Source organism: Bison bison, unplaced genomic scaffold (genome assembly GCF_000754665.1).
Source record: "Bison bison bison isolate TAMUID 2011002044 unplaced genomic scaffold, Bison_UMD1.0 scf7180017864508, whole genome shotgun sequence".
Taxonomy (NCBI): domain Eukaryota; kingdom Metazoa; phylum Chordata; class Mammalia; order Artiodactyla; family Bovidae; genus Bison; species Bison bison.
The window spans coordinates 2,505,425-2,532,584 of NW_011495064.1; the positions used below are offsets into that span (position 1 = coordinate 2,505,425).

Below are 27,160 nucleotides of genomic sequence, written 5' to 3' on the forward strand. Positions count from 1 at the left end.
TGCCATCCAACCATCTTATCCTCTGTCGTCCCCTTATCCTCCCACCTTCAATCTTTCCCAGCATCAAGGTCTTTTCAAATGACTCAGTTCTTCACATCAGGTGGCCAAAGTATTGGAGTTTCAGCTTCAACATCACTCCTGTCAATGAATATTCAGGACTGATTTCCTTTAGAATGGACTGGTTGGATCTCCTTGCAGTCCAAGGGACTCTCAAGAGTCTTCTCCAACACCACAGTTCAAAAGCATCAATTCTTTGGCACTAAGCCTTCTTTATAATCCAAATCTCACATCCATACATGACTACTGGAAAAACCATAACCTTGACTAGACGGACCTTTGTTGGCAAAGTAATGTCTCTGCTTTTTAATATGCTGTCTAGCTTTGTCATAGCTTTTATTCGAAGGAGCAAGGGTCTTTTAATTTCATAGCTACAGTCACCATCTGCAGTGATTTTGGAGCCCAAGAAAATAAGGTGTCTCATGTTTCCACTGTTTCCCAATCTACTGGCCATGAAGTGATGGGACCAGATGCCATGATCTTCTTTTTCTGAATGTTGAGCTTTAAGCCAACTTTTTCACTCTCCTCTTTAACTTTCATCAAGATGTTCTTTAGTTCTTCTTCATTTTCTGCCATAAGAGTGGTGTCATCTGCGTATCTGAGGTTATTGATATTTCTCCTGGTAGTCTTGATTCCAGCTTGTGCTTCTTCCAGTCCAGCATTTCTCATGATGTACTCTGCATGTAAGTTAAATAAGCAGGGTGACAATATACAGCATTTCCAAATACAGATTTGGAACCAGTCTGTTGTTCTATGTCCAGTTCTAACTGTTGCTTTTTGACCTGCATACAGATTTTTCAGGAGGCAGGTCAGGTGGTCTGGTATTCCCATCTCTTTAAGAATTTTCCACAGTTTGTTGTCCACACAATCACAGGCTTTGACGTAGTCAATAAAGCAGAAGTAAATATTTTTCTGGAACTCTCTTGCTTTTTCCATGATCCAGCAGATGTTGGCAATTTGATTTCTGGCTCCTCTGCCTTTTCTAAATCCAGCTTGAATACGTGGAAATTCACGGTTCATGTCCTGTTGAAGCCTGGCTTGGAGAATTTTGAGCATTACTTTGCTAGCGTGTGAAATGAGTGCAATTGTGTGATAGTTTGAACATTCTTTGGCATTGCCTTTCTTTGGGATTGGAATGAAAACTGACCTTTTCCAGTCCTGCAGCCACTGCTGAGTTTTCCAAATGTGTTGGCATATTGAGTGCAACACTTTCACAGCATCATCTTTTAGATTTGAAATAGCTCAACTGGAATTCCATCCCCTCCACTAGCTTTGTTTACAGTGATGCTTCCTAAGGCCACTTAACATTGCATTCCAGGATGTCTGGTTCTAGTTGAGTGATCACACCATTATGGTTATCTGGGTCATGAAGATTTTTTTTTTATAGTTCTCCTGTGTATTCTTGCCACCTCTTCTTAATATCTTCTGCTTCTGTTAGGTCCATACCATTTCTGACCTTTATTGAGCCCATCTTTGCATGAAATGTTCCCTTGTTATCTCTAATTTTCTTGAAGAGATCTCTAGTCTTTCCCATTCTATTGTTTTCCTCTGTTGCTTTGCATTGATCACTGAGGAAGGCTTTCTCATCTCTCTTTGCTATTCTTTGGAACTTTGCATTCAAATGGGTGTATCTTTCCTTTTCTCCTTTGTATTTCACTTCTTTTCTTTTCTCAGCTATTTGTAATGCCTCCTGAGACAACCATTTTGCCTTTTTGCATTTCTTCTTCTTGGGGATGGTCTTGATCCCTGCCTCCTGTACAGTGTCACGAACCTCATTCCATAGTTCTTCAGTCACTCTGTCTATCAGATCTAATCCCTTGAATCTGTCACTTCCACTGTATAATCATAAGGGATTTGATTTAGGTCATACCTGAATGGCCTAGTGGTTTTTCCTACTTTCTTCAATTTAATTCTGAATTTGGCAATAAGGAGTTCATGATATAAGCCGCAGTCAGCTCCTGGTCTTGTTTTTGCTGACTGTATAGAGCTTCTCCATCTTCAGCTGCAAAGAATATAATCAATCTGATTTCGGTGTTGACCACCTGGTGATGTCCATGTGTAGAGATTTCTCTTGTGTTGTTGGAAGAGGGTGTTTGCTATGACCAGTGCGTTCTCTTGGCAAAACTCTATTAGCCTTTGCCCTGCTTCATTCTGTTCTCTAAGGCCAAATTTGCCTGTTACTCCAGGTGTTTCTTGACTTCCTACTTTTGCATTCCAGTCCCCTATAATGAAAAGGATATCTTGTTTGGGTGTTAGTTCTAAAAGGTCTTGTAGGTCTTCATAGAACCGTTCAACTTCAGTTTCTTCAGCGTTACTGGTTGGGGCATAGACTTGGATTGCTGTGATATTGAATGGTTTGCCTTGGAAACAAACAAATATCATTCTGTCATTTTTGAGATTGCATCCAAGTACTGCATTTTGGACTCTTTTCTTGACTATGGGGACTACTCCATTTCTTCTAAGGGATTCTTGCCCACAGTAGTAGATATAAAGGTCATGTGAGTTGAAGGGCAACAAGAGAAAACTAAAGCAAAGCTAGTATCATCATACTTAATGTAAAATACTGAACACTATCCGCTACGGTCAGTAACGATTCAAAGATACCCAAGAAATAAGAAGATAGCTTAGGTTTTTTTGTTTTTTTTTTAATTGACAAAAGACTTGAGCAGGCACTTAAAAAAAGAAAATATGACAGGCCAACAGGCATATAAAAAGATACTGAGCACATAATGAGTCATCTGTGAAATGCAAATGAAAACCAGAGTGAAAGAGATCCAACCATAGACTAAAAGACCACCCTAAACATAATAATACAGGCAGGTTAAAAGTTGAAGAGTAGAGAAAGATACACCATTCAAAAGATATTAACATCAGACAAAGTATACTTCGGAACAAGGAACATTATTGGGAATAAAGGGGTACATTACACGATAGGATGGACCATTTAGCAAGAAGATGTAACAGTCCTCAATGTGTATACACCCAGCATCAGAGCATCAGAGCTTCAAAAGACATGCAGTAGAAATGGGTCGAACTGAAGGGAGAAATGGGCAAAGCCATACTTATAATTACAGACTTTAATACTTCTCTCTACAATACTGTAGAACAGAGAGAAGATTAGTAAGATTATGAAAGAACAGAATAACACCGTGAACAAACTGAATTTAATTAACATTTGTAAAACACTTCACCCCCCACTTGCATTCTTTTTAGTGAATGTGGAACATTCACCAAAACAGTTGGTCCTGAGCAGATTTTGAAATCGTGCAGTGTAGGGTTTTGATCACATGGAATTGAATTAGAAACCAAAACCAGAAAGAGAACAGGAAAAAAATCCTTGGAAATTATGCAACTGATTTCTAAATAATCAATGAGTTAAGAAAAGCATTGCTTAGAGGGAAGTTTGTCACACTAGAAAAGAATTCTCACTTCCATAATCTAAACTCTCGAGGGGGTGAGGCTTGCCATGAGATCTGAGGGGTGAATAGACCATAAGGAGACGGCAGTGTGTTCCTGACTGAACAGGAGCACAGGCAGGGCCTTGAGAGGAAAGGTGTGGGGAGGGGCACGGGCGTGGCTGAGCAGAGGAAGTGCAGGGTGGGGCGAGGTGGGGCACGCTGTGTAAGAGCTTGTAAGCCCCAAGCTTTTGTCTTTGTCCTAAAAACAGGAAAGCCGTTGGAAGAGAGTGACATGACTTAGATGTACATCTGAGGGTGATTTCTGGCTACCCACTGGAGATGGATTGGAGGGGTGGCCAGAGGGACCCCAGTAGACCATTTGGAAGCTGTGTCACGATGTGGTGGTCAAAAGGCAGCAAGTGTCCACGCCTCCAAGAAAATGAAATCTGAAATCTGGAGCCATTCGGCCTGGAATTAAACCCAGGCTCCACCAGCTGAATGTGGGATGCCGACCAAATGACCCTACCTTGCTCTCTCTGGTGTACCTTCCTTAGGGTCAATGTGAAGACTAGGTAAGTTAGTATAAGTAAAGCACTTAAAGCTAGACATCCTGGAGCGTGAAGTTAAGTGCTAAGCTAGTGGAAGGTGATGAAATTCCAGCTGAGCCATTTCAAATCCTAAAAGATGATGCTGTTAAAGTGTTGCACTCAGTATGCCAGCACATTTGGAAAACTCAGCAGTGGCCACAGGACTGGAAAAGGTCAGTTTCCATTCCATTCTCAAAGAAGGGCAACGCTGAAGAATGTTCAGACTACCGCAGAATTGTGCTCATTTCATGTGCTAGCAAGGTTATGCTCAAAGTCCTTCAAGGTAGGCTTCAGCAGTACATGAATCAAGAACTTCCAGATGTACAAGCTGGACTTAGAGAAGGCAGAGGAACCACAGATCAAATTTCCAACATTCATTGGATCATAGAGAAAGCAAGGGAATTCCAGAAAAACATCTGCTTCATTGACTATGCTAAAGCCTTTGATTGTGTGGATCACAGCAAACTGTGGAAAATTCTTAAAGAGATGGGAGTACCAGACCACCTTACCTCTCCTGAGAATCCTGTGTGCGGTCAACAAGCAACAGTTAGAACCAGACATGGAACAGCAGACTGGTTCCAAACTGGGAAAGGAGTATGTCCAGGTTGTATATTGTCACCCTGCTTATTTAACTTATATGCAGAGTACATCATGAGAAAGGCTGGGCTGGTCGACTAACAGGTTGGAATCAAGATTGCCAGGAGAAATATCAACAACCTCAGATATACACATGATACCACTCTAAAGGTAGAAAGTGAAGAGGAGCTAAAGAACTCTTGATGGAGGTGAAAGAGGAGGGTGAAAAAGCTGGCTTAAAACTCAGCATTTAAACAACTAAGATCATGGCATCTGGTCCCCTCATTTCATGGCAAATAGAAGGAGAAAAAGTGGAAGCAGTGGCAGATCTCATTTTCTTGGGCTCCAAAATCACTGCAGACAGTGACTGCAGTCATGAAATTAAGACGCTTGCTCCTTGGAAGAAAGCCTATGACAAACCTAGATAGCATATTGAAAAACAGAGGCATCACTTTGCTGATAAAGGTCTGTTTAGCCAAAGCTATGGTTTTTCCAGTAGTCGTGTATGGATGTGAGAGTTGGACTATAAAGAAAGCTGAGCACCAAAGAACTGATGCTTTTGAACTGTGGTGTTGGAGAAGACTGTTGAGAGTCCCTTGGACTGCAAGGAGATCCAACCAGTCCTAAAGGACATCAGTCCTGGGTGTTCATTGGAGGGACTGATGCTGAGGCTCCAATACTTTGGCCACCTAATGCAAAGAGCCAACTCATTGGAAAAAACGTGATGCTGGGAAAGATTGAAGGCAAAAGAAGGGGACGGCAGAGGATGAGATGGTTAGATAGCATCACCGACTCGATGGACATGAATCTGAGCAAACTCTGGGAGATAGTGATGGACAGGGAAGGCTGGCGTGCTGCAGACCATGGGGTTGCAAAGAGTGACTGAACAACACAACAACAAAGCACTTACACCAATCCACGCAATATCGTGAGATCACCAGAGGAGGGAGATGACAGCGACTTGATGAGAGACGTGGAGACGAGGGCTGTGGCTGGAGGGACATTCAGGAGGCTTGGTGGGTCATGGGCTGAGTGTGGGGCGTGTGGGAGCATGGGGCGTCAGGCGTGAAGCCGGATCTCTGACTCCCACGTCTGGGTGGATGGCGGGGACCTGCCCTGAGGCAGAGAGCACTGATAGCAGCCCAGGTGTGGAGGAGTTCTTGGGTTTATCTTGGTCCCTGCTGAGTATACTTATTTTAAAAAAAATAACTTTTAAATTTTGTGTTGGGGTATAGCCAATTAACACACAATGCTGTGATAGTTTTAGGTGAACAGCGAAAGGACTCAGCCATACACAGACATGCGTCCATTCTCCCCCAGACCCCCTTCCCATCCGGGCTGCCGTATGACACTGAGCAGAGCTCCCTGTGCTGTACAGCAGGTCCTTGTCGGTGACCCATTCTAAACACAGCAGTGTGCACACGTCCATTCCAAGCTCCCTAACTATCCCCTCCCCCGCCCTTCCCCCCAGCAGCCATAGCTCGTTCTCGAAGTCTGTGGGTCTGTTTCTGTTTTGTAAGTTCATTTGTGTGAGTCTTTTCAGATCCCACATAGGATGGATGGCATACAACGTCTCTCCTCCTGTCTGACTCACTTCACTCAGTGTGACACTCTGTAGGTCCTTCGTGCTGTGGCAAATGGCATTATTTCACTCTTTTATGATGGTTGAGTAATATTCTGTTTTCTATATGTATCACATCTTCTTTATCCATTCCTCTGTTGGTGGGGCTTTCCCTGTGGCTCACCGGTAAATAATCTGCCCGCAATACAGGAAATGCAGGAGGACTGGGTTCAATTCCTGGGTTGGGAAGATCCCCTGGAGGAGGGCATGGCCACCCACTCCAGTATTCTTGCCAGGAAATCCCATGGACAGAGGAGCCTGGTGGGCCCCAGTCCAAGGGGCTGCAGAGTCAGACACAAGCACACACACCGCAGCTAAGAGTATACCTCTCACTCACAGCACGAGGGAACCGCACAAAACCACTGCCATGAGGAACCACTAGGTGGCACCAGTGTTCAAGAAGAGATGAACCGCCTTCTTCTGCGATCTGGTTCCATACTTTTTGCTCTGCCTCTCGCTGTTCTTATACATGACAACATAAAATAAAGATTGGAATTTTATTTTGACTAATATATCAAAATCATAGAAGTTATTTTATATAAAAATAATAGAGGTTAGTTTATGAAGCAAATTTATGTCAAATTTTCCAAATCATGGAGTTATAGAACGTATTTAATAGTTAACATGCTCATTCTATTTATTTGGGCTTCCCTGGCAGCTGGTAAAGAATTTGCCTCCAATGTGGGAGACCCAGGTTTGATCCCTGAGTTGGGAAGATCCCCTGGGGAAGGGAATGGCTACCCACTTCAGTATTCTTGCCTGGAGAATCTATTTACTTAAGAATACTTTAGTAAATTTAAGCCAAATCACAAATAGAAAGCATTATTACTAAAACTAATTAATAAGACACTGCTTCCAATAATGACTGAATAAGCTCCTCTTCAAATAACTAACAGTGGTAACAGCTGTAAATTTTGGGCAATATACAAAAAGCCACTCCCTCAAGTCCCTGACAAGCATCCCAAAGCAGGTGGATCCTGGAGGGAAATCTTACCTCTGGAGTCTGCTGTTTTATTTTTTCCCTTCCTTCCCTCTATTTTTCATTCCTCTATTTTCTTTTTTCTGTCTTCCTGTGTGTTACTTAAAACATTTTTTTAAGAACTCCATTCTGAAGTGCCTGCCGTGTTATTGAGTGGCTCTCTTTGTACAGCTTTTTCAGTAGTTGAAATACTGAAAATAAAATAAGTAGGTATTATTTTATACATGCATAACTTTCCCCCAGTCTGCTTGTCAACATCCCAGTTCAAGTGATCAGTAGAAACTTTAATCCTCTCACTGCTTTATAATTATCTTAAGAATTTCCTCTGCATACATTGAGAACCACATCACACAGTGTGATAATTTTGCCTCAACCATTAAGCTTTTCTCCAGTTACAGAGAGCAGGGGCTACTCTAGTTGCCGTGTGTGGGCTTCTCATCACAGTGGCTTCTCATTGCAGAGCACAGACTCTCGGCTGCGGGGGCCTCAGCAGTTTCCGCACGTGGGCTCAGTAGTCTCAGCCCCCAGCCTCTAAAGCTCGGGCTTGGTATTTGTGACACATGGGCTTAGTCACTCCAGGGCATGTGGGATCTTCCGGGATCAGGGATTGAACCCACGTCTCCTGCATCGGCAGGCAGATTCTTTACTACTGAGCCACTAGGGAAGCCCTACCCTTGTTTTTACTCTTTCCATTGTTCTTTCTTCCTTCCTTCCTGATATTCAGAGATTTCTTCTTTTATCGTGTTCTTTTCTATTTAGAGAACTTCCTTTAACCATTCTTTTAGGGTAGGTCTGCTGGCTATAGATTCTCTTAGTTTTTCTTTATCTGAGAGTGCCTGCTTTCCCTTTATTCATGGTGGATATTTTCACTAGATATAGAACTCTGGGTTGGCAGTTCTTTTCTTTAAGCACTTAAAAAATATTGTTCCGCTTCACTGGAATTGGTTTTACCCTAGGGGTGAATCTAGGTGGTTCCTCTCTCACTGCTTTAAGGATATTGTGTTTATTTTTAGAAGTTTGTATACTTTGTCATGGGTTTCTTGGATTTTATGTTGTTTAGGGTTTTTTCAGCTTCTTAAACTGTAGGCTTATGTCTTTTGCCAGATTTGGGGATTTTTCAGCCATTATTTTCTCAAATACTTTTCCAACTCTAAACTCCCTTCCCTTCTGGGACTCAGATAGCATGAACATTAGATCTTTTGTTATAATCACATAGGTTCCTGAGGCTGTGACCATTATCTTTCCATCTGTTCAGTTGTTCAGACTGTGTAATTTCTGTTTGCCTGTCTTCAAGCTCACTGATTCTTTTCTCTCTTTTCTCTTCTGTGGTTGAGTCTATTCAGTGACTTGTGTAGGTGTGTGTATGTGTCTGTTTTCAAACTTGGGGTTCTCTGGTGGCTCAGACGGTTAAGAATCTACCTGCAATACAGGAGAGCCAGGTTGAATCCCTGGGTCAGGAAGATCCCCTGGAGAAGGAAATGGCAACGCAGTCCAGTATTCTTGTCTGGGAAATCCCATGGACGGAGGAGCCTGGCTGGCTGAGTGACTAACACCTTCACTTTCATTGTATTTTTCAGTTCTAGAATTTCCATTAGGGTCCTGTTTCTTTTTCTTTTTTTGTTAGAATTTCCTTATTTCTTTCTTGAAACCCCATATTTCTTTCTGTTTTTTTAAATTTATTTTAAGCATCTCCATAGTTGTTTATTGAAGCATTTTTAGATGACTGCTTTAAAATGCTTTTCAAATAATTCCAACATCAGTCATCTTAGTGTTGGTATCTTTTTTTTTTTAACTTTTAACTTTATATTGGAATACAGCTGATTAACCATGTTGTGATGGTTTCAGGTGGACAGCAGAGGGACTCAGCCATACATACACAGGTATCCATTCTCCCCCAAACGCCCCTCCCATGCAGGCTGCCGCAAGACATTGAGCAGAGTTAGTGTTGTTATCTTTTGATTCTTTTCTCACTTAAGTTGCGATTTTCCTGGTATTTGGTATAATGAATGATTTTTCTTTAAAAATGGTATCCTAGACATCTGAGAGCTGGGAGTCTGGATCTTGATAAGCTTTGCTCCCACTGTGGCACACACATTGGCGCCGTTCCTGCCAGGCGAGAGCGAGCCCGCCTCCTGGCCTCTGCACACACCTCTGGGGAAAGGCGTGTCTCCTTGCACTGGGACCCTGATGAGGCTCAGGCTCCTCTGTAGGCCCCCAGTGACAGCACTTGCTGTGTCATTCCTTAGGGCCTATGGTCCCTAGCCAGCCCACGTTCCTTTCCCCACTCTGGACATTACAAGACGATAAAAATAAGGTTTCTGAATTTCATTTTATTAAATTTTCCATCAAAAAGAGAACTGTGAACAAATAATGAACTCTATGCTCTGCATGTTAACATATTTAGAGAAAAGTTTACTTATGTCTGCAAGTTTGTCGTGTATCAAAAAATAAGATGAACTGATGGATGGCTAGACGGGATATGTGATAAAGCAAGTGAAGTAAAATGTTGATGGCAGAATCTAGGTGATAAGCTTAGGGTGTGCTGTAAGCTTCTTTTACCTTGTCTGGTATATTTGACACATTTTATAATCAACCATCGTTGTATGTTTCATCCCTAAACAGTGATTGAAAAGCCTTAAGAACTCAGTAAGAAATAATACATCAACAAACTATATACCTATTTTGCCAATAATAAGAGAAATAGGAAACAAATCTAAATCTCACGTTTAGACTCTTATCTTTGAACATTATAATCTTCCAATTTGCTTATTCTTTTTCATTTTACATGTATTTTACACTACAATCTGACTTTTATTGAAATTAGCAATATTTGTTAAATTAGGAACTATTTCAAATGTATAAAAACATGCAGAAAAAAAAATAATAGCCATCCATGGCCTTGTCACCTGGTTCTTTTGAAGCCTCTCAGTTTGCAGTGTGTAAATTTCTAGGCTTCCTACTTAGCTGTAGATTATTCTCATAAATCTAAAATCACTCTGTATTTCTATATTCCTCCTTAACACACCAAGATACTCACATGTAACTCCCCACTGCCCCCATCTTGTTATCATTGCACATAAAATGCTCCTGGGGGCCATATTTCTTGAAAGGTCAGTTATACCTAAGATTTCTCCTAATTTTCTGGTTAATCTCTCTCAGATATTAAGTATTTCACTTAGTACAGTTTATTATTAGTGCAGAAATCTGAGTCTGAATTCACTTGCCAGCTCTTTTGTTGTTTTATAAGTGCTATAACACTTGGCTTTGTTAATCACTGTTCCCCTACCCCCGAGCACACTTCTTACCCTCCTCCTCAGCTTTTACTTTGTGGTGCTCATCAGCGCCAGGCAGATTTGTTCACTTTTCGTGAGTCTGTTTGGTTATTCTCTTGCCAATTCCATGAACAAGGGATACTTGTCTGTTGTGTTCACTGCTGTGTATTTCCAGTGCCTAGAACAGTACTGGTTTACAAAAATATCTCAATTATATGTTACATGAACAAACAAATGGGTATTTCAGAGGGATAATGAAGTGCCCAAGGATTATAGCGAAGCTTGGAGCAGACAGGGGACCGCTCACAAGGCTGCTTATATATGTTTATGTATAAGGATATGTTTGAAATAGCACTATTAACGTAATGAGGTGTGTAGAGGATCACTGTGATTTACTGTTGGCTTAGTTCATTCAGCTGTTAAAGAATCTGCCTGCAATGCAGGAGACCCCGGTTCAATTCCTGGGTTGGGAGGATCCGCTGGAGAACGGATAGGCTACCCACTCTAGTATTCTCGGGCCTCCCTCGTGGCTCAGATGGTGAAGAAGCTGCCTGCAGTGAGGGAGACCTGGGTTTGATCTCTGGGTTGGAAAGATCCCCTGGAGAAGGGAACGGCTACCCTCTCCAGTATTCTTGCCTGGAGAATTCCGTGGACTGTATGGTCCATGGGGTCGCAAAGAGTCAGACGTGACCGAGCGACTTTCACTTTCACTTTAGTTTGTTCCTCAAGGGCTTCCCTGGCGGCTCAGACAGTAAAGAATCCGCCTGCAATATAGGAGATGTGGGTTCCATCCCTGGGTCAGGAAGATCCCCTGGAGAAGGAAACGGCAACCCACTCCAGTGTTCTTGCCTGAAGAATCCCATGGATAGAGGAGCCTCCTAGGCTACAGTCCATGGGGTTGTGAAGAGTCAGACATGACTGAGTGACTAACACAAGTTTGTTCCTCAGGGAAGCCCTGCCAGGCTCACCTTCTCCCATCCTTCTCCCCTGTTTCCCTCCATTGGGCCCCTGCCCCACCCAGTCACCCAGCTCTTCAGCCCAACATATTCCTTTTCGTGAAGATGCGGGATGGTCTCAGCGATGGGACACTTAGGGCACAGCCTGTGGGGCCACACTTCAGCTTGCTGGTTACCCAAGGCCCCGTGGACCCACCCACACCCCATCCCATTCCAAGAGCATTCACATGTTCCCTTTTGTTAATCATTTTAAAAGTTATGTATGTAGTTGATGTAAAAAGAAAAAAAAGAAATACAGAACCGCCCAAAGAAGAAAGATACCCTCTTTCCCTCTGCTCCGCTGTTCACTGTTTGGAGCATGGAGGTGCTGATGTTCCAACAGTGATTCCAAATGGGAAAATCTCATTTCAGGTTCTGAGCAACATTCACACAGTCAGGGCCACGTGGCAACCTAAGAAGCCCAAAACATGGACCTTCTCTCCCCAGGTAAGGCATCTGCTGAGTGAATTGAGTGAAACATGAGTTTATTTTACCCATTAAGTGTTATGCAATTAGTTTCTAAGGTAAGATTATCAAAATGTATTTGGTAATACACTTTGGTGTATTTGGTGTTGCTGGAGAAGACTCTTAGGAGTCCCTTGTTCAGCAAGGAGATCAAACCAGTCAATCCTAAAGGAAATCAACCCTGAATATTCACTGGAAGGACTGATGCTGAAATTGAAGCTCTAGTGCTTTAGCCACCTGATGCAAAGAGCTGACTCTTTGGAAAAGACCCTGATGCTGAGGGCAGGAGGAAAAGGAGGTGACAGAGGATAAGATGGTTGCATGGCATCACTGACTTAATGGACATGAGTTTGAGCAAACTCCGGGAGATAGTGAAGGACAGGGAAGCCTGGTGTGCTGCCTTTCATGGGGTTGCAAAGAGTAGGACACAACTGAGTGACTGAACAGGAACAACAAATTCCTGAAATAACGTATTTTTATCTAACACAGACTATATGGTGCCAGGTTTGAACCTTTACATTATTTAATGTTCTCTGAGAACTTTGATAAAAATCACTCGTTTCTGCTTCACCAAAGTTACCATGCCTATGAATCATCTCATTCAATGAATCACAAGGTTCAATTTTAGAAAGTTCTGTCTGATGGAAAATGAAAACAAAAAGAGAAACCTTAAAAGAGACTCTTAGCATCTCTTAAGAAGTGGTGTTTTTTTTTTTGTTTTTTTTTTTTTAATGCGGTCTCCAGCTGTGCTCAGGAGAGCTGTGCTTTCTTCAGATAAACTCATGGGTGACAGCTAGGGAACCAATCATCCCTTGACATCCAGGGACTGTCAAGATTGAGACAAACAAAGACAGGAATGAGGTTAAGTGGCTTCAAGCCACTGAGTCAGTGTCGTATAGATGCCGGGGAGATGAAGATGTCTTTCCTTTAATAACATTACTTGTCTATAGTTCTGTTTACTTTTCCCACCTCCAGTTTCATTGCCTCCTTCCCACGGTTCACTCCCTTGTGTCACTGACCCCAGGAACCCTTCATTAAACTTTTCCTGTTGCATCAAGAGATCTCACAGCAAGGTAGAGGCTCACCACATGGGCACAGCACGGGGAGGAGCCCGGCTACCTCGCCTGTGGGCTGCACAGGTCCACACTTGTCCACAGCACCACCCCTCCAAGTCCAGTGTGATCTTTTTTTTTTAATGTGAACCATTTTTAAAGTCTTTATTGAATTTGTGACAACATTGCTTCTGTTTTTTGTTTTGTTTTCTCATCGAGAGGTACGTGGATCTGAGCTCCCCGACCAAGGATTAAACCCACAGCCCCTGCATGGGAAGGTGAAGTCTTAACCCTCTGGGCCACCAGAGAAGTCCTCCAGTTTGGTCTTTTAAGCATCCTCTGCTTTCATTTTGGCCCAACAACTTTTCTAATGTTCTCCTGGATATAAAGATGAACTGATGGAAGGGATAACTAGTACGTATAGGCTCCTTTGTGAGTGAAATTAACCGTCCGTCCTTTAGGTGTGAGGCATGCTTCCTAGATGCTGTGGGAGCGTCTGTGTTGGTGCAGAAGAGGCAGACATGTGTACAGCGCCGATATCCTCTGTGTGCGGAGCTCTGACCGCGTGCTGGGCACCGAGGCAGCCGCTAGGGCGTCTTCTCACTGAATCCTGAGAGTCACTCCGTGCAGTGGGTGCTATTGGCAGCTGTGACGTAGGCAGAGTGTAATGGTTGCGGGGCTCCTGGTACTGTGGAACATAGAGAAACAGGTTTTATAGAAGAGAAACTGATCTTGAAGGGTGTGTGGGATTTTATAGGCAAGGAAGAGGGATGTTGTGGTGCAGGAAGAGTGAGAGGAAAGGAAAATTTCCAAGGCCTGCCTCAGGGAAGCTGGGCAAGTGTGTATGCAGGTTATAATTTTAGTCCTGTCTGCAAAGGACAGTGGTTAATATAAATATCTCATCAGGAACTTGCCTGGTGGTCCAGTGGTTAGAACTCCAAGCTTCCACTGCAAGGTTTGACCCCTGGTCGGGGGTCTAAGATCCCGTGTGCCATGCAGTATCCCCCCTGCCCTCCAAAAATCTTATCCTATATCAAACTATGTTTGTAATACCTCCGAAGACCTTGGTACAGTGCTTGTTTTGCATTAGCTTCCTCTCTAAGCAAAGAGTAAGTGAACGTAAAGGTAGTTTTCTTTAGCACAAAAATTACATTTTAAAATTTCACACCATTGGTATAGATGAGTCCAATCCATCTGCTTTCTGTTTCCTTTAAAAGACCTTGACGACTTGGCTGATGGTCCAGTGGTTGAGACTTGACCTTACAATGTGGGGGCTGTGGGTTCACTCCCTGGTCGGGGAGTTAGGATCCCACAGGTCTCACAACCAGAAAAGCAAAACATGAAACAGAAGCTATATCGTGACAAAATCAATAAAGACTTTAGAAGTGGTCTACATATTTTAAAAATCTTAAAAAAGACCTTTATTATGATGCAGGTGATACAGCTGAACTGTCCTGCCATTTTAAAAGCGTTTATTGTATTGAAGTGTAGTTGATTTACAGCATGTACTCGTCACTGCTGTACAACAAAGCGATTAGGTTACCGTGTATATTCGGTCTTTCTCGTACCCTTTCCCATTATGGTCTGTCACAGGGCAGTGACTATTGCTCCCTGCCCAACAGCGGGACCTCGCTGTTTTTCCTCCCTCTGTTCTCCGTGCTTCTTAGTAACCTCCGTTTTCTGCCTTGTTTCAGGTTACTGGCATCTTGCCCTGCCTGCTTGATGGCGACTGTTTCATCAGATCCAACTCTTCCTCTCCAGATCTTGGAATATTATTTGAACTTGGAATTTCTTATATTCGCAATGTATGTCAGTTGAAAGATAAAGCTTTCTGATTATCAGTTAAAAGGAAAGTTTTTTTCTAAATGTCTGTTCTTAGTAACAATAATTGAGATTTTTCTGTGTAATAGAATATTAACCTCTTGAGGAATGGGAATGGCAGTGATTCTAATTTTTTTTTTTTTTTTATGATGCTGCTTTTTTCAGCAGCGTTTAAAGCAAATCTTTTTCTTTGTATTTATAGCTGGAATGAACTCCAGTGCTTTATAAGAATGAAGATTTGAAAAAGATGGGACTTTACAGAAAGTGATAGATGTATAGTGGCTTTCCAGCACAGAGTGGTACCTCTGTCCTTGAGGGTCAGTGTGCCCTTAACCTTGTAAATGGGGGTTCTAATAAAGGGACCTGGCAGAGTGGTCATTTTTATTAAGGGAACATCAGAAACTTGGATTAACTTACATCATATAAACTCTTGAATCAGCGGATGTGGGTCTGTGGTAATATATGTTTCCATATTTAATAATAGCTTCACGGGTGTGGTGTGTGTGCTTGGCTTCATGGTAACCCAGAGAGCCGGCTGTTAAATTCCATTAATGGAGTTATGCTGGCCTTTCATTTCTTTTTTTAAAACTTCCTCATTCATCGTTGATTTCTGGCTGCGCTGGGGCTCCGGTGCTGCGGGCAGGCTTCCTGCAGTCGTGGCGGGCGGGTCTCTCACTGCGGTGGCGCCTCTTGTTGCGGAGCGCGGGCTCAGCGTGGGGGCGCATGGGCTCAGTTGCTCCGTGGCACATGGAATCTTCCCGGAGCAGGGATCAAACCCATGTCCCCCACGTTGGCAGACGGGTTCTCACTGCGCCACCAGGGAAGTCCTGCCCTTGCATTCCTTTAAGGCGCATTCATCCGTGCGTGTTGCTGTGTAGGACAGGAGCGAGGAGCAGGACCCCCAGGTGAATGCACTGGCCTCTGACGATTGACGGGGGCTGGGGGTGAAGCTCTGAGCAGGGCGCCCCTTCAGTGACTTAAGTGACTCATTCCATTTCTCACTGAGACCCAAAGCCTCCTGCTTGCACGTAGCATTGATGTGACCTGGGATCACTTCCCAGCATATTTATATCACTCAAAAAACAACAGCAGCGGTAGTCCTAGCATAAGGCTTAGGGTTTTTTCAGGAGCGACTTAACAAGGTCAGATTTTCACTTGACATCCTGCCTTTACCATCTGCCCTGCAAGTCCAGTAGGCCTCCCCTGGCTTTCACTTTGTTTTCTTGTGAAGAACTTTTTAGTTCTAAAGGCAAATACTTGTTTTATTCCTTTTATAAGAACTTGGTATATGCTGATAGATTTGACTGATTCAGACACGAAGGTTCATACCCAGTTTTATTTTCTAGTCCACTGGTGAAAGAGGAGAGTTGAGCTGTGGCTGGGTGTTTCTGAAACTTTTTGATGCCACTGGAATTCCTATTCCAGCAAAGTAAGTTGGGTTTATATATTCCCTCCAAGTGGGTAATTTTGTGGAAATTCATTTTTTAGAATCTAGACACCTCAGGTTTCCAGAGGTTTCACATTTCAGTAACTTGAGGGGAGAGGGCTTTTTAATGTTGATTTTAATGTTCTTTGGGGGCTTCCTTGGTGGCTTAAATGGTAAAGAATCTACCTGCAATGAAGGAGACGCAGATTCGATCCCTGGACTGGGAAGATCCCCTGGAGAAGGGTATGGCTACCCGCTCCAGTATTCTTGCCTGGGAGATCTCCTGAAGGAGGAGCCTGGCGGGCTGCGGTCCATGGTGCTGCAAAAGAGTCAGACACGACTGAGCAAACTAAGACTTTCAGTTTCACGTTAATACTCTGTTAAGGTAGTATATGAAAACAGCATACGCGGTCTCACCCTAGTGGGGAGACGCGACACAGGTCGCAAAGTATTTTAAACGATGTTTGCACCAGTTGTCTGCTGAGAATATTCTTTCAGTAACTTCCTGTGGTGTTAGCACACTTCACAGTGCCGGGACAGAGCCTGTGTGTTCATGTGCTCAGTCCACTTCAGTCCTGTCCGACTCCACGACCCCATGGGCTATGGCCCACCAGGGTCCTCTGTCCAGGGAGTTCTCCAGGCAGGAACACTGGAGTGGGTTACCATGCCCTCCTCCAGGGCCTCTTCCTGACTGAGGGTTTGAACCCAAGTCTCCTTCATTGCAGGTGAATTCTTTACCACTGAGCCACCAGGGAAGCCCAAAATAGAGCCTAATTCTCACCAAAGAGTGGGAAAGCTAGGTCAATGGTCCCCGTAGCAGCAGCCACTGTAAACAAATTTAAAATTTAAGACCAAAAGCAAATGTTTGTAATGTATTTCCAATATATCCAGTATCTAACAGTCACAAGATTATTATCTTTAATATAAGAAGAGCTCTCAAAAACTAAGAAGAGAATCCGAATTTGAAAGTGGGTGCACACACAAATCTAAGTTTCGGATATAAACAAGAAACTCACAGAAGGGATGCAGAGGGGCAGTCAGTAGGATGATGATGGAGACCCTAGGTTTGGAATGATAGAATTCAGGGCCATAGCCTGGGCTCTGTCTGTGTAACTGTCAATGGGTTCTGTAATGTCTCCAAGCCTCAATTTCCCCCAGCTTTAAAATGGGATTATAATAGTTCCTATCCCCAGGGTTTAATTCTGATAATGCTGCCCCCTTCCTCCTCTACTGACACCACGGGTGGGCATGACCTTACCACAGAACAGAGGTGAAAGTCCTCCTGATGGCACTCTGGTGGGAGGGGCGGGCACCTATCACCCCTCAGCCCTAACCCAGTACCGCCTGTAGATGCAGAAGCCCAGGCTCCTTGTGGGTTTTTTGTTTTTCTGTTTTTAATAATGTTCACGGTTTTTAGTTGTGCTTACTAGGAGGGAAAAGTGTGTCTATCCAATCTTTCTTAAAGTCCTAAACTATTTTTTAAAATGAGACGGAGGCCTGTGTATTGATGCAGAGACATCTCCAGCGTGTGTTCTAAGCTGAAACCGGCAAGGTGCAGGGCCACGAGCGTGCAAGGTGCAGGGCCACGAGCATGCTGATGCCCCTTCTTTGCACGGAGTGCTGTGCTCGTGTGCCTGTGGAAACTGTTCCTGGAGGTCATCTCTGGGGAGCAGAGTTGGGGAGGCCATGCCATGGGTTAAAGAGGCAACTTTAGAAGGAAATGTGTGTCAGTTTGAGATTTATTGTGTGTATGAATTTGTTTCAAAATAATTTGTACAGAAAAAAGATAGGACAGGGGGCTTACCAAACTAGGTGGGAAAGGACAAGGAGGGAGTTTTCGGGTTTTTATTGATCATTTCTATGTCATTTGAAGTTTTTACAACAATCTACATGTTACTTTTGCATTTTAAAAGTAGTATAAATTCATGATAGCTTTATTTCCAATGATGATTCAAAACTTTTGAAAAAGACATTTAAATGGCACAAGTCATTAAAGTCTCAAAATGACATCAGTTAATCTTTCTCACTTTAATGTGGAAAATGTATTTTCTATTGTTCACAGTTAAGAAGGAGACTCAGTTTACTGAGAGGATAACCCTAGGGAAGGATAACAACTTTCACTCTCATTTACCAGTGAATGAGGCATGAATAAAATGTCTGTGAACGTGCTTGTGCTAAAATCATGTTCCGCTGCCGGCTCCACTGTGGGTGTCACGTGCACACTGGTGCTTTTCTTTTGTAGGACTTACAAGCTCTTCTTGAACGGAGGCACCCCTTATGAAAAAGGTGTTGAAGTGGACCCTTCAGTATCCAGAAGAGGTACCACTTTCTTTCTGTTGCTTTCTTCCCTTTCCTTAAAGATTAAACAAGCAGAAGATGCACCAAAGAAGACAGCTATAGTCTAAAAAGCCTAACACTTTTCACCTGGATTCACATTTTTAAAAGCATGTCATTTGATATTAAAATCTTAATCATTTTCATCTAAGTGAATATTTCCTTGGTGGCACATGTGAGACTTTAACATAGGCAATTAGGAAGCGTAAGGGCTCTGTATTGGCTCCTTTTCATTGAGCACAGGGCCTCAGAACTGACAGAACAGGCCAATTCAGTGCTTTCCTATTGCTTGGTCACTGGTATACATGCCAGGCTGCCCTCTAGAAACACTGAGCATCTTTCGATGTGTCCATTGACCAGGCGCTGTGCTAGATAATGGGAACATGGAGAGTCAGGCAAATATTTATGGCACTTGCCTCTTGGATTTAGTGCCTGACAGATCTAAAACTCCCCTCTGGCTCCTCAGACAGCCGTCTCCTTGTTTCACGATTTAGGACACGCAGCAATGCCAGCCCCACCATCTTGGAACAGGAAGGTCCTGGGGTCTGGGATACGGTTAGTTCCACTTGAAGTCAGGGATGCTTTTTAAACTCCCCTTCCGTCTAATCTAGCAGCAATGATGCTGTCTAAGAATCTGCTGGAGTGGCAGCTCCAGGGGTGGGTCAGTTGGGAACCTTCGAGGGTCTTTGAAAATGAAAGTGAAAGTCGCTCAGTCATTTCCCACTCTTTGCAACCCCATGGACTATACAGTCCATGGAATTCTCCAGGCCAGGATACTGGAGAGGGTAGCTGTTCCCTTCTCCAGGGGATCTTCCCCACCCAGAGATCAAACCCAGGTCTCCCACATTGCAGGCAGATTCTTTACCAGCTGAGCTATCAGGTAAGACCTCTGAAGGTCTTTAGGGCAGATGGTACTTGATTAGTTCATTTAGGGTGTATGGGCAGCTGCTGCCTTTCATACAATTCAGCACTCCTGGTGCTGAAGAAACTTTGTCTTATTTTTATTATAAAATTTTATGTAAAATACTGTTGTATCACGTTCACTGCCTAAGCACTAAGTTTTGATATTTATTTTTTCTTTTTTAAAAGCACATGGTAGTGTTTTCCATCAGTTGATGACAATGAGGAGGCAGCCTCAACTTCTAGTCAAACTGAGGTCTTTGAACAGAAGATCCAGGAGCACACTGAGGTTAGTACCCGCCGTTACCTGTCTGGCGAACTTGGGCTCAGTCAGCATTTATGGCCCGTCTCTGCTTCCAGCTTCTCTTCCTGCTCAGTCACCATTTGTTAGTTTTGTTTTTTTTTTTCCCTCACTGATTCTTCAGCCAAGGATCAGTAGGGAAATGGAATAATGATACATTTCAGATTAACTTACTCTTCAGTTTACCAGTTGGTACAAATGATAGATGTGGTCAAAAGTAGTATAGCCACTTTTGACTAAGCAGGGCTTATCATCCGTGATCTTTCCCTTAGGGAACTTTGGGGAACTTTTTTTAAAAAATCATCATGAATTTCTTTTTTTTTTTTTTGGCCACAGCACATGGCTTGTGGGATCGTAGTTCCCAGACCAGGGATTGAACTCGCAGCCTCAGCAGTGAGAGCTCAGAGTCCTAATGACTGGATTGCCAGGAAATTCCCTGGGGAGCTTTTTAAAATGTCAGGTTTGTTGAGGTATAATTTACACACAAGTAAAATTTACCCCTTTTACTTTAAGTTCTTTGAGTTTTGACAAGTGTATACAGTCATGTAGCTACCACACAGTCAAGATAAAGAATATTTCTGTCACTCTGAAGATGATCTCATGCCCCTTTGTAATCAAATCTCTGGCTCTGGTCTCAGGCAACAGTTGGTCCGTTTTCTTCTCCCAGTTCTACCGTTTCCAGAATGGTCTCCAAATGGAGTCACACGGTGTACAGCCTTTCGCGTCTGGCTTCCTTCATTTAGCGTAACATAACTGAGATGTATCCATGAAATTGCGTGTGTCAGTGCATGCCTGCATGCGTGCTCAGTCGCTAAGTCGTGTCTGACTCTTTGTGACCCCATGGACTGTAGCCCTCCAGGCTCCTCTGTCCATGGGATTTTCCAGGCGAGAATACTGGAGTGGGCTGCCACTGCCTTCTCCAAGGGATCTTCCCGACCTAGGGATCAAACCCAAGGCTGCTGCGTCTCCTGCACTGACAGGAGGATTCTTTACCACTGAGCCACCTGGGAAGCCCCATATGTTAGTGGCTTGTTCCTTTTTGTTCTAACTAGTATTCCATTTGGTGGATATACACCATGTGTTTATTTATTCACCAGTTCAGAGACATTTGAGTTGTTTCTAGGTTTGGGCAATCATGAATAAAGCTACTCGAAATATTTGCATAGCAGTTTTTTGTGTGTGTGTGGACTTATATCTTCCTTTCTTGTGAGATTACTGGATCATCTGGCCTTTGCTTAACTTTATAAGAAATTGCCAAACTGTTTTCCAATATGACCAGGCTGTTCTATACTTTCTCCAGTAACATATGAGAGTTCCAGTTACTCCAGTATTCTTGACAGCATTTGATATGATCGATTTTTTCCTGTTTTGCCCGTTTTAGTAAGTGATTAGTGGTATCTCATGGTGGTTCTAGTTTTCGTCTTCTTCCAGGAGCTTCTACATGGGAGGCATCCCGGGTGTATCCATGTCCGACTCAGGACTCTCTTAGACAAGCCATTGACCATCTTTCTCAGGGTCTCAAGGTCTGTGTCTTTAAAATGGACATAATAATATCAAGCCCATCAAGCTCTAATGAGGTTTAAGGAAATGAGAATATATACAGCATTTGCCTAGTATTTATGTGCATGCTTCACAGTAATACACAATAAGTATCACAATAATTATTGCTATTATCATATGTGTGCATGTGTACTCAGTGGATCAGTCACTCTTTGTGACCCTGTGAACTGTATAGCCCGCCAGGCTCCTCTGTCCATGGGATTTCCCAAGCAAGAATACTGGAGTGGGCTGCCACTGCCTTCTCCAGGGGATCTTCCTGACCCAGGAATCGAACCCGGGTCTCCTGCATTGCTTTACTGTGTGAGCCACCAGGGAAGCCCTGGTATTGTCATATGTGTAAGTAAATGTAAATGTCATATGTGTAGATAAATGTAAATATAATAGCAGATAGCAGTGCTGTCATAAAGTTTGTTCAAGTGAGGATGTGCTATGTAGCTGGTAAGATCAGAGAAATTCAAATCGGGCTTTGAAGTTTGGAAGGAGGTGCCATGCGACGATGTGGGGCTGTGGAGAACACAGGGCACAGGAGGTGGGTGGGAGCGCGCGGCTTACGAACAGGCGGAGGCGGCGGGGCAGCCCTGCCGGGACGCTGACTGCTGGCGGATGCTCAGGCTCAGGGAGACTTGGAGCACTCTGTGAGTGGTTGCTTTCCTCAGTTGGGATCATGCTCCCAGTTTAAATATCCCTGGCTCTTATCACTAGTACTGAAATGTGTTTTATAATGATAGTGTTAACAGTTCAATCTTTCAACAGCCATTAATTGTGTACTCGTGGGTAGTATTCACTCTTGGCTGCCCCCGCCCTGCCCACCACCCCGGATGTCCATGGAGCCTATAAACTCCCCCTTTCTGGCCAGTCTTTTCTTGGACAATTTATATTTTTCCAGATAAAAAAAGAAGCAGCAGCACAGGAGCGGTCTTTGTAAAAGGAAAGCTAGAATCCTGTTCAGCCTCATTCTTCCTACTTCTTCAACCACCTGCTGCTTCTCTGGTTGATAAGCTTTCCAGAGTCTAAAGCACTTCCAAGCATATCTTTCAAGTACAGCTTTTAATAGTGTTTCTTTGGCTTCAAATACTGGCTTGGAGATATGCTTTACAATCTAGAGATCAATCTGACTGGGTGAGCAGTGGTCAGATCACCGGGCGCATTCTCCCAAAGCCGTGAATGTTCTTCTGTGTACTGGGTTCTCAAAGAAGGGCCCCCAGCCCTCAGCCCTGACCTCAGGAATAGAGGCCCTTGTTGGTTACAGCACATAGTAGGCACCCGAAAAATGTTTGTGAAGTGATTTCAAGGTAGAGCTCTTCCTGCCGGTGTAAAAGCTCTGCCCTGCCACCTGTGATCCCTGGCCTCCCTCGTCTCGTCTCTGCATGCACGCAACTCTCCTCCCAGAGCCCAGAGAGAGCCCTGAGGGCCATCGTGAAATTGGGCTCCACTCTGAGGATCCACGGGACACCAAGGGATCAGAGAGACCGAGGGAACACTTCATGCAAAGACGGGCTCAATAAAGGACAGAAATGGTATGGACCTAACAGAGCAGAAGATATTAAGAAGAGGTGGCAAGAATACACAGAACTATACAAAAAAGATCTTCTCGACCCAGATAATCACAATGGTGTGATCACTCACCTAGAGCCAGACATCCTGGAATGTGAAGTCAAGTGGGCCTTACGAAGCATCACTACAAACAAAGATAGTAGAGGTGATGGAATTCCAGTTGAGCTATTTCAAATCCTGAAAGATGATGCTGTGAAAGTGCTGCACTCAACATGCCAGCAAATTTGGAAAACTCAGCAGTGGCCACAGGACTGGCAAAGGTCAGTTTTCATTCCAATCCCAAAGACAGGCAATGCCAAAGAATGCTCAAACTACAACACAATTGCACTCATCTCACATGCTAGTAAAGTAATGCTCAAAATTCTCCAAGCCAGGCTTCAGCAGTACGTGAACCGTGAACTTCCAGATGTTCAAGCTGGTTTTAGAAAAGGCAGAAAAATGGGAGATCAAATTGCCAACATCCGCTGGATCATCAAAAAAGCAAAAGAGTTTCAGAAAAACATCTATTTCTGCTTCATTGACTATGCCAAAGCCTTGGATTGTGTGGATCATGATAAACTGTGGAAAATTCTGAAAGAAATGGGAATATCAGACCCCCTGACCTGCCTCTTGAGCAACCTGTAGCTCAGGAAGCAACAGTTAGAACTGGACATGGAACAACAGACTGGTTCCAAATAGGAAAAGGAGTACATCAAGGCTGTATATTGTCACCCTACTTATTTAACTTATATGCAGAGTACATCATGAGAAATGCTGGGCTGGAGGAAGCTGGAGGAAGCTTAAGCTGGAATCAAGATTGCTGGGAGAAATACCATTAACCTCAGATATGCAGATGATACCACCCTTATGGCAGAAAGCAAAGAAGAACTAAAGAGCCTCTTGATGAAGGTGAAAGAGAAGAGTGAAAAAGTTGGCTTAAAACTCAACATCCAGAAAACAAAGATCATGGCATCTGGTCCTATCACTTCATGGCAAATAGATGGAGAAACAATGGAAACAATGTCAGACTTTACTTTTTTGGGCTCCAAAATTACTGCAGATGATGACTGCAGCCATGAAATTAAAAGATGCTTACTCCTTGGAAGGAAAGTTATGACCAACCTAGACAGCATATTAAAAAGCAGAGACATTACTTTGCCAACAAAGGTCTGTCTAGTCAAGGCTATGGTTTTTCCAGTGGTCATGTATGGATGTGAGAGCTGGACTATAAAGAAGACTGAGCACCGAAGAATTGATGCTTTTGAACTGTGGTGTTGGAGAAGACTCTTGAGAGTCCCTTGGACTACAAGGAGATCCAACGAGTCCATCCTAAAGGAAATCAGTCCTGAATGTTCATTGGAAGGACTGATGCTGAAGCTGAAATCCAATACTTTGGCCATCTGATGTGAAGAGCTGACTCATTTGAAAAGACCCTGATGCTGGGAAAGATTGAGGGCAGGAGGAGAAGGGGATGACAGAGGATGAGATGGTTGGATGGCATCACCAGCTCAATGGACATGAGTTTAAGTAAACTCCGGGAGTTGGTTATGGACAGGGAGGCCTGGTGTGCTGTGGTTCATGGGGTCACAAAGAGTCGGACACGACTGACTGACTGACTTGCAGGATCCAGAAATGTGCACTCCTTGTAGTGTCCACTGTGGGCCTTGGGACCTACCAGTAGGACTGTGGCCTCAGGCAGGCTGTCCCAGAGACAGGCTGTGGGCACGGAGAAGCCAGACGCCCGGGCCTTGCTGCAGAGCCGTGGGCTATGGTGCAAGGGCAGTGCTGTGGGTTCAAGGTGAGAGACTGGGTTCAGGTGCGCCCTGGAGGTGGACCTTGAAGTGGGGCTAACTGTGCTCAGGCTCCTCTCCCTGACCTGCCTCTCATAGTGGGTGGAAAAAGAAGGCATTAATGCTACCGATGGGGCTTCCCCAGTGGTTCAGCAGTGAAGAATCCGCCTGCCATGCAGGAGATACTGGAGATTTGGATTCTGTCCCTAGGTCGGGAAGATACCCTGGAGGAGGGCATGGCAACCCGCTCCAGTATTCTTGCCTGGAAAATTCCATAAACAGAGGAACCTGACGGAGTCCATGGGTTTGCAAAGAGTCAAACATGACTGAGCGTGTGCACACACACACACACACACACACACAATTCTACCAGCCTCCTTCTCTGCTCCAAAAGTCTACCCCACCTCTGTCCGCACTGCCCAGTATTTAAGAACTTCATCTTTTGAGACTTCCCTGGCAGTCCTGTGGTTAAGACACCACACTTCCACTGCAGGAGGCACAGGTTTGATCTTTGGTCAGGGAACTAGTCCCACATGCTGCAAAAACAAAAACAAAAACCCCTTCATCTTTGTTTAGCCAAATTTCTCTGCCTGAAACAGAAAGGACAGGGGCTCTTTTTTGTCACGCCAAGCCATACACCAGTGTGGGCAGAGCCGAGGGCAGGAAGCCCAGTTGCAATCTGTATCAGTGCCCAGTTTCCCCAGCATCCTTCTGGCCAGCTTCATCCTGCCCTCTCATAAGCCAGCCGCGTGCCCTGTGTCAGGAGCAGGTGGATTAGTGTGGACTCGTCTTCTTTTTATTTATGTATTTTTGGCTGCACTGGCTCTTCGTTGCTGCACACAGGCTTTCTCTTCTCTAGTTGCAGTGCATGGGCTTCTCATTGCTATGGCTTTTCTTGTTGCAGAGCAAGGGCTCTGGAGTGTGGGCTCAACAGATGTGGTTCCCGGGCTCTAGAGCACAGGCTCAGTAGTGGCGTCCAGGCTTAGTTGCCCCACTGCACTTGGGATCCTTCCAGAACCCACGTCACCTGCATTGGCAGGCAGATTCTTCACCACTGAGCCGCCGGAGAAGCCCTGGGCTCGTTTTCTTGACCAGAGAAGTGGCCTGGATCTCCTTTTACAGAGACAACTGTGATTGTGTGCGCCCTCAGCTGAGACAAAACAGGGAGCAAACGGATCCTTGCCTTTCACCAAGACTTGGCTTTCTGATTCTGGAGCTGTTTTTTGATGGGATGTAACTTGATGCAATTTGACCAAATGCATGCTTTTTCTCTCTCTCTCTGCTTTATGACTTTTAATTTTTTTAATTATTTAAAAAATTTTTTTTTACAGTAAGTCCTTCTTGGTTATCCATTTTAAACATAGCCATGTATACGTGTCAACTCCTAAACCAAAGGCATGTTTTTAAACTCCTGATGAGGGAAAGCCCTAAATTTAGACCCAGGCTCCCAGTGCAAACCCTGGTCTATGGGAGTAGACTATATGCCTGGGTATAAATTTGCTATAAATGTATTTTCCTTTGCCTTTTGATGTATCTCATCTTTTTTTCTCCTTTATTTCCATTGTATTGTTGCTAAAAATAAAGGAAATAGTAGTGTTACTTGTGTGTGTTAGTTGCTCAGTCGTGTCCAACTATTTGCAACCCAATGGACTGTAGCCCGCCAGGCTCCTCAGTCCATGGGCTTCTCCAGGCAAGAATACTGGAGTGGGTTGCCATTCCCTGCTCCAGCAGATCTTCCTGACGCAGGGATCGAACCCAGGTCTCCTGCATTGCAGGCAGGTTCTTTACCATCTGAGCCCCCAGGGAAGCACCAGAAGTTACTTGCCTGGGGCCTGTTATCATGTTTATTGTACTTCTGCTGGTCTGTCTGTGAGGTCAGAAAGGTATATCTTTACTTCTTCAGCTTAGAGCTTTCTGGCCATCTTGGGTTTGGGAAAATCAAAAAATTTCCCTAAAGGAAACTCTGATAAAGAGCCAGCAGCATTGCTTTGTGTTATGGTGAGGTGCCAGAAGGAAAGGAGTGCCCACACAGTGGGCGCTGAAGGCCTCTCCTACAGACTGGCCACAGCGCTTGCCAGATGGAGCAGGTTGGTCTGGGAGAGAAGGGGAGGGGAGAATGGAAGGAAGGTTCCACCCCTTCCCCTCGCAGAATTAATGGCTGTTTTTCAGCGTGAGACGAGTTTGGGCATGCATCTGAAACACTGCCCACATGAGCCGCAGAGCAGAGGGTGGGGGGTAGGACAAGCCTTGGGAATCACAGCGTGAAAACAGGAAGGCCTGTGGTGGCATCAAGGCAGCTGCCATGTTCCTCTGCAGCCAGTCCTTGAAATCTAGGTCAGGTATATACAAGATCAGAATTTTAGCAGGGTTGGAAAAAGATGATTTCTGACTCTGTGTACCAAATGTGGTATATGAATTTAAGTGTGGTAAGAGAATCTATCTTGTATTTTTGACATTTCTAGAAATGCAAGAGTTATAGAGTGGTCAAGGTTT

General features: G+C 44.1%; 1 protein-coding gene across 2 annotated transcripts in view; it reads left to right on the forward strand.

Moving 5' to 3' along the window:
• The window catches only part of NPHP1 (nephronophthisis 1 (juvenile)), a 65,078-nt gene that overhangs the window by 28,967 nt on the left and 8,951 nt on the right, over positions 1 to 27,160 (forward strand). For both annotated transcript variants that reach the window (XM_010829563.1, XM_010829561.1), the window contains exons 12-16: positions 11,858 to 11,932; positions 14,697 to 14,807; positions 16,170 to 16,252; positions 18,492 to 18,568; positions 19,673 to 19,772. In XM_010829563.1, the coding sequence (XP_010827865.1) occupies positions 11,858 to 11,932; positions 14,697 to 14,807; positions 16,170 to 16,252; positions 18,492 to 18,568; positions 19,673 to 19,772 (446 nt within the window). The remainder of the gene's footprint in view (positions 1 to 11,857; positions 11,933 to 14,696; positions 14,808 to 16,169; positions 16,253 to 18,491; positions 18,569 to 19,672; positions 19,773 to 27,160) is intronic.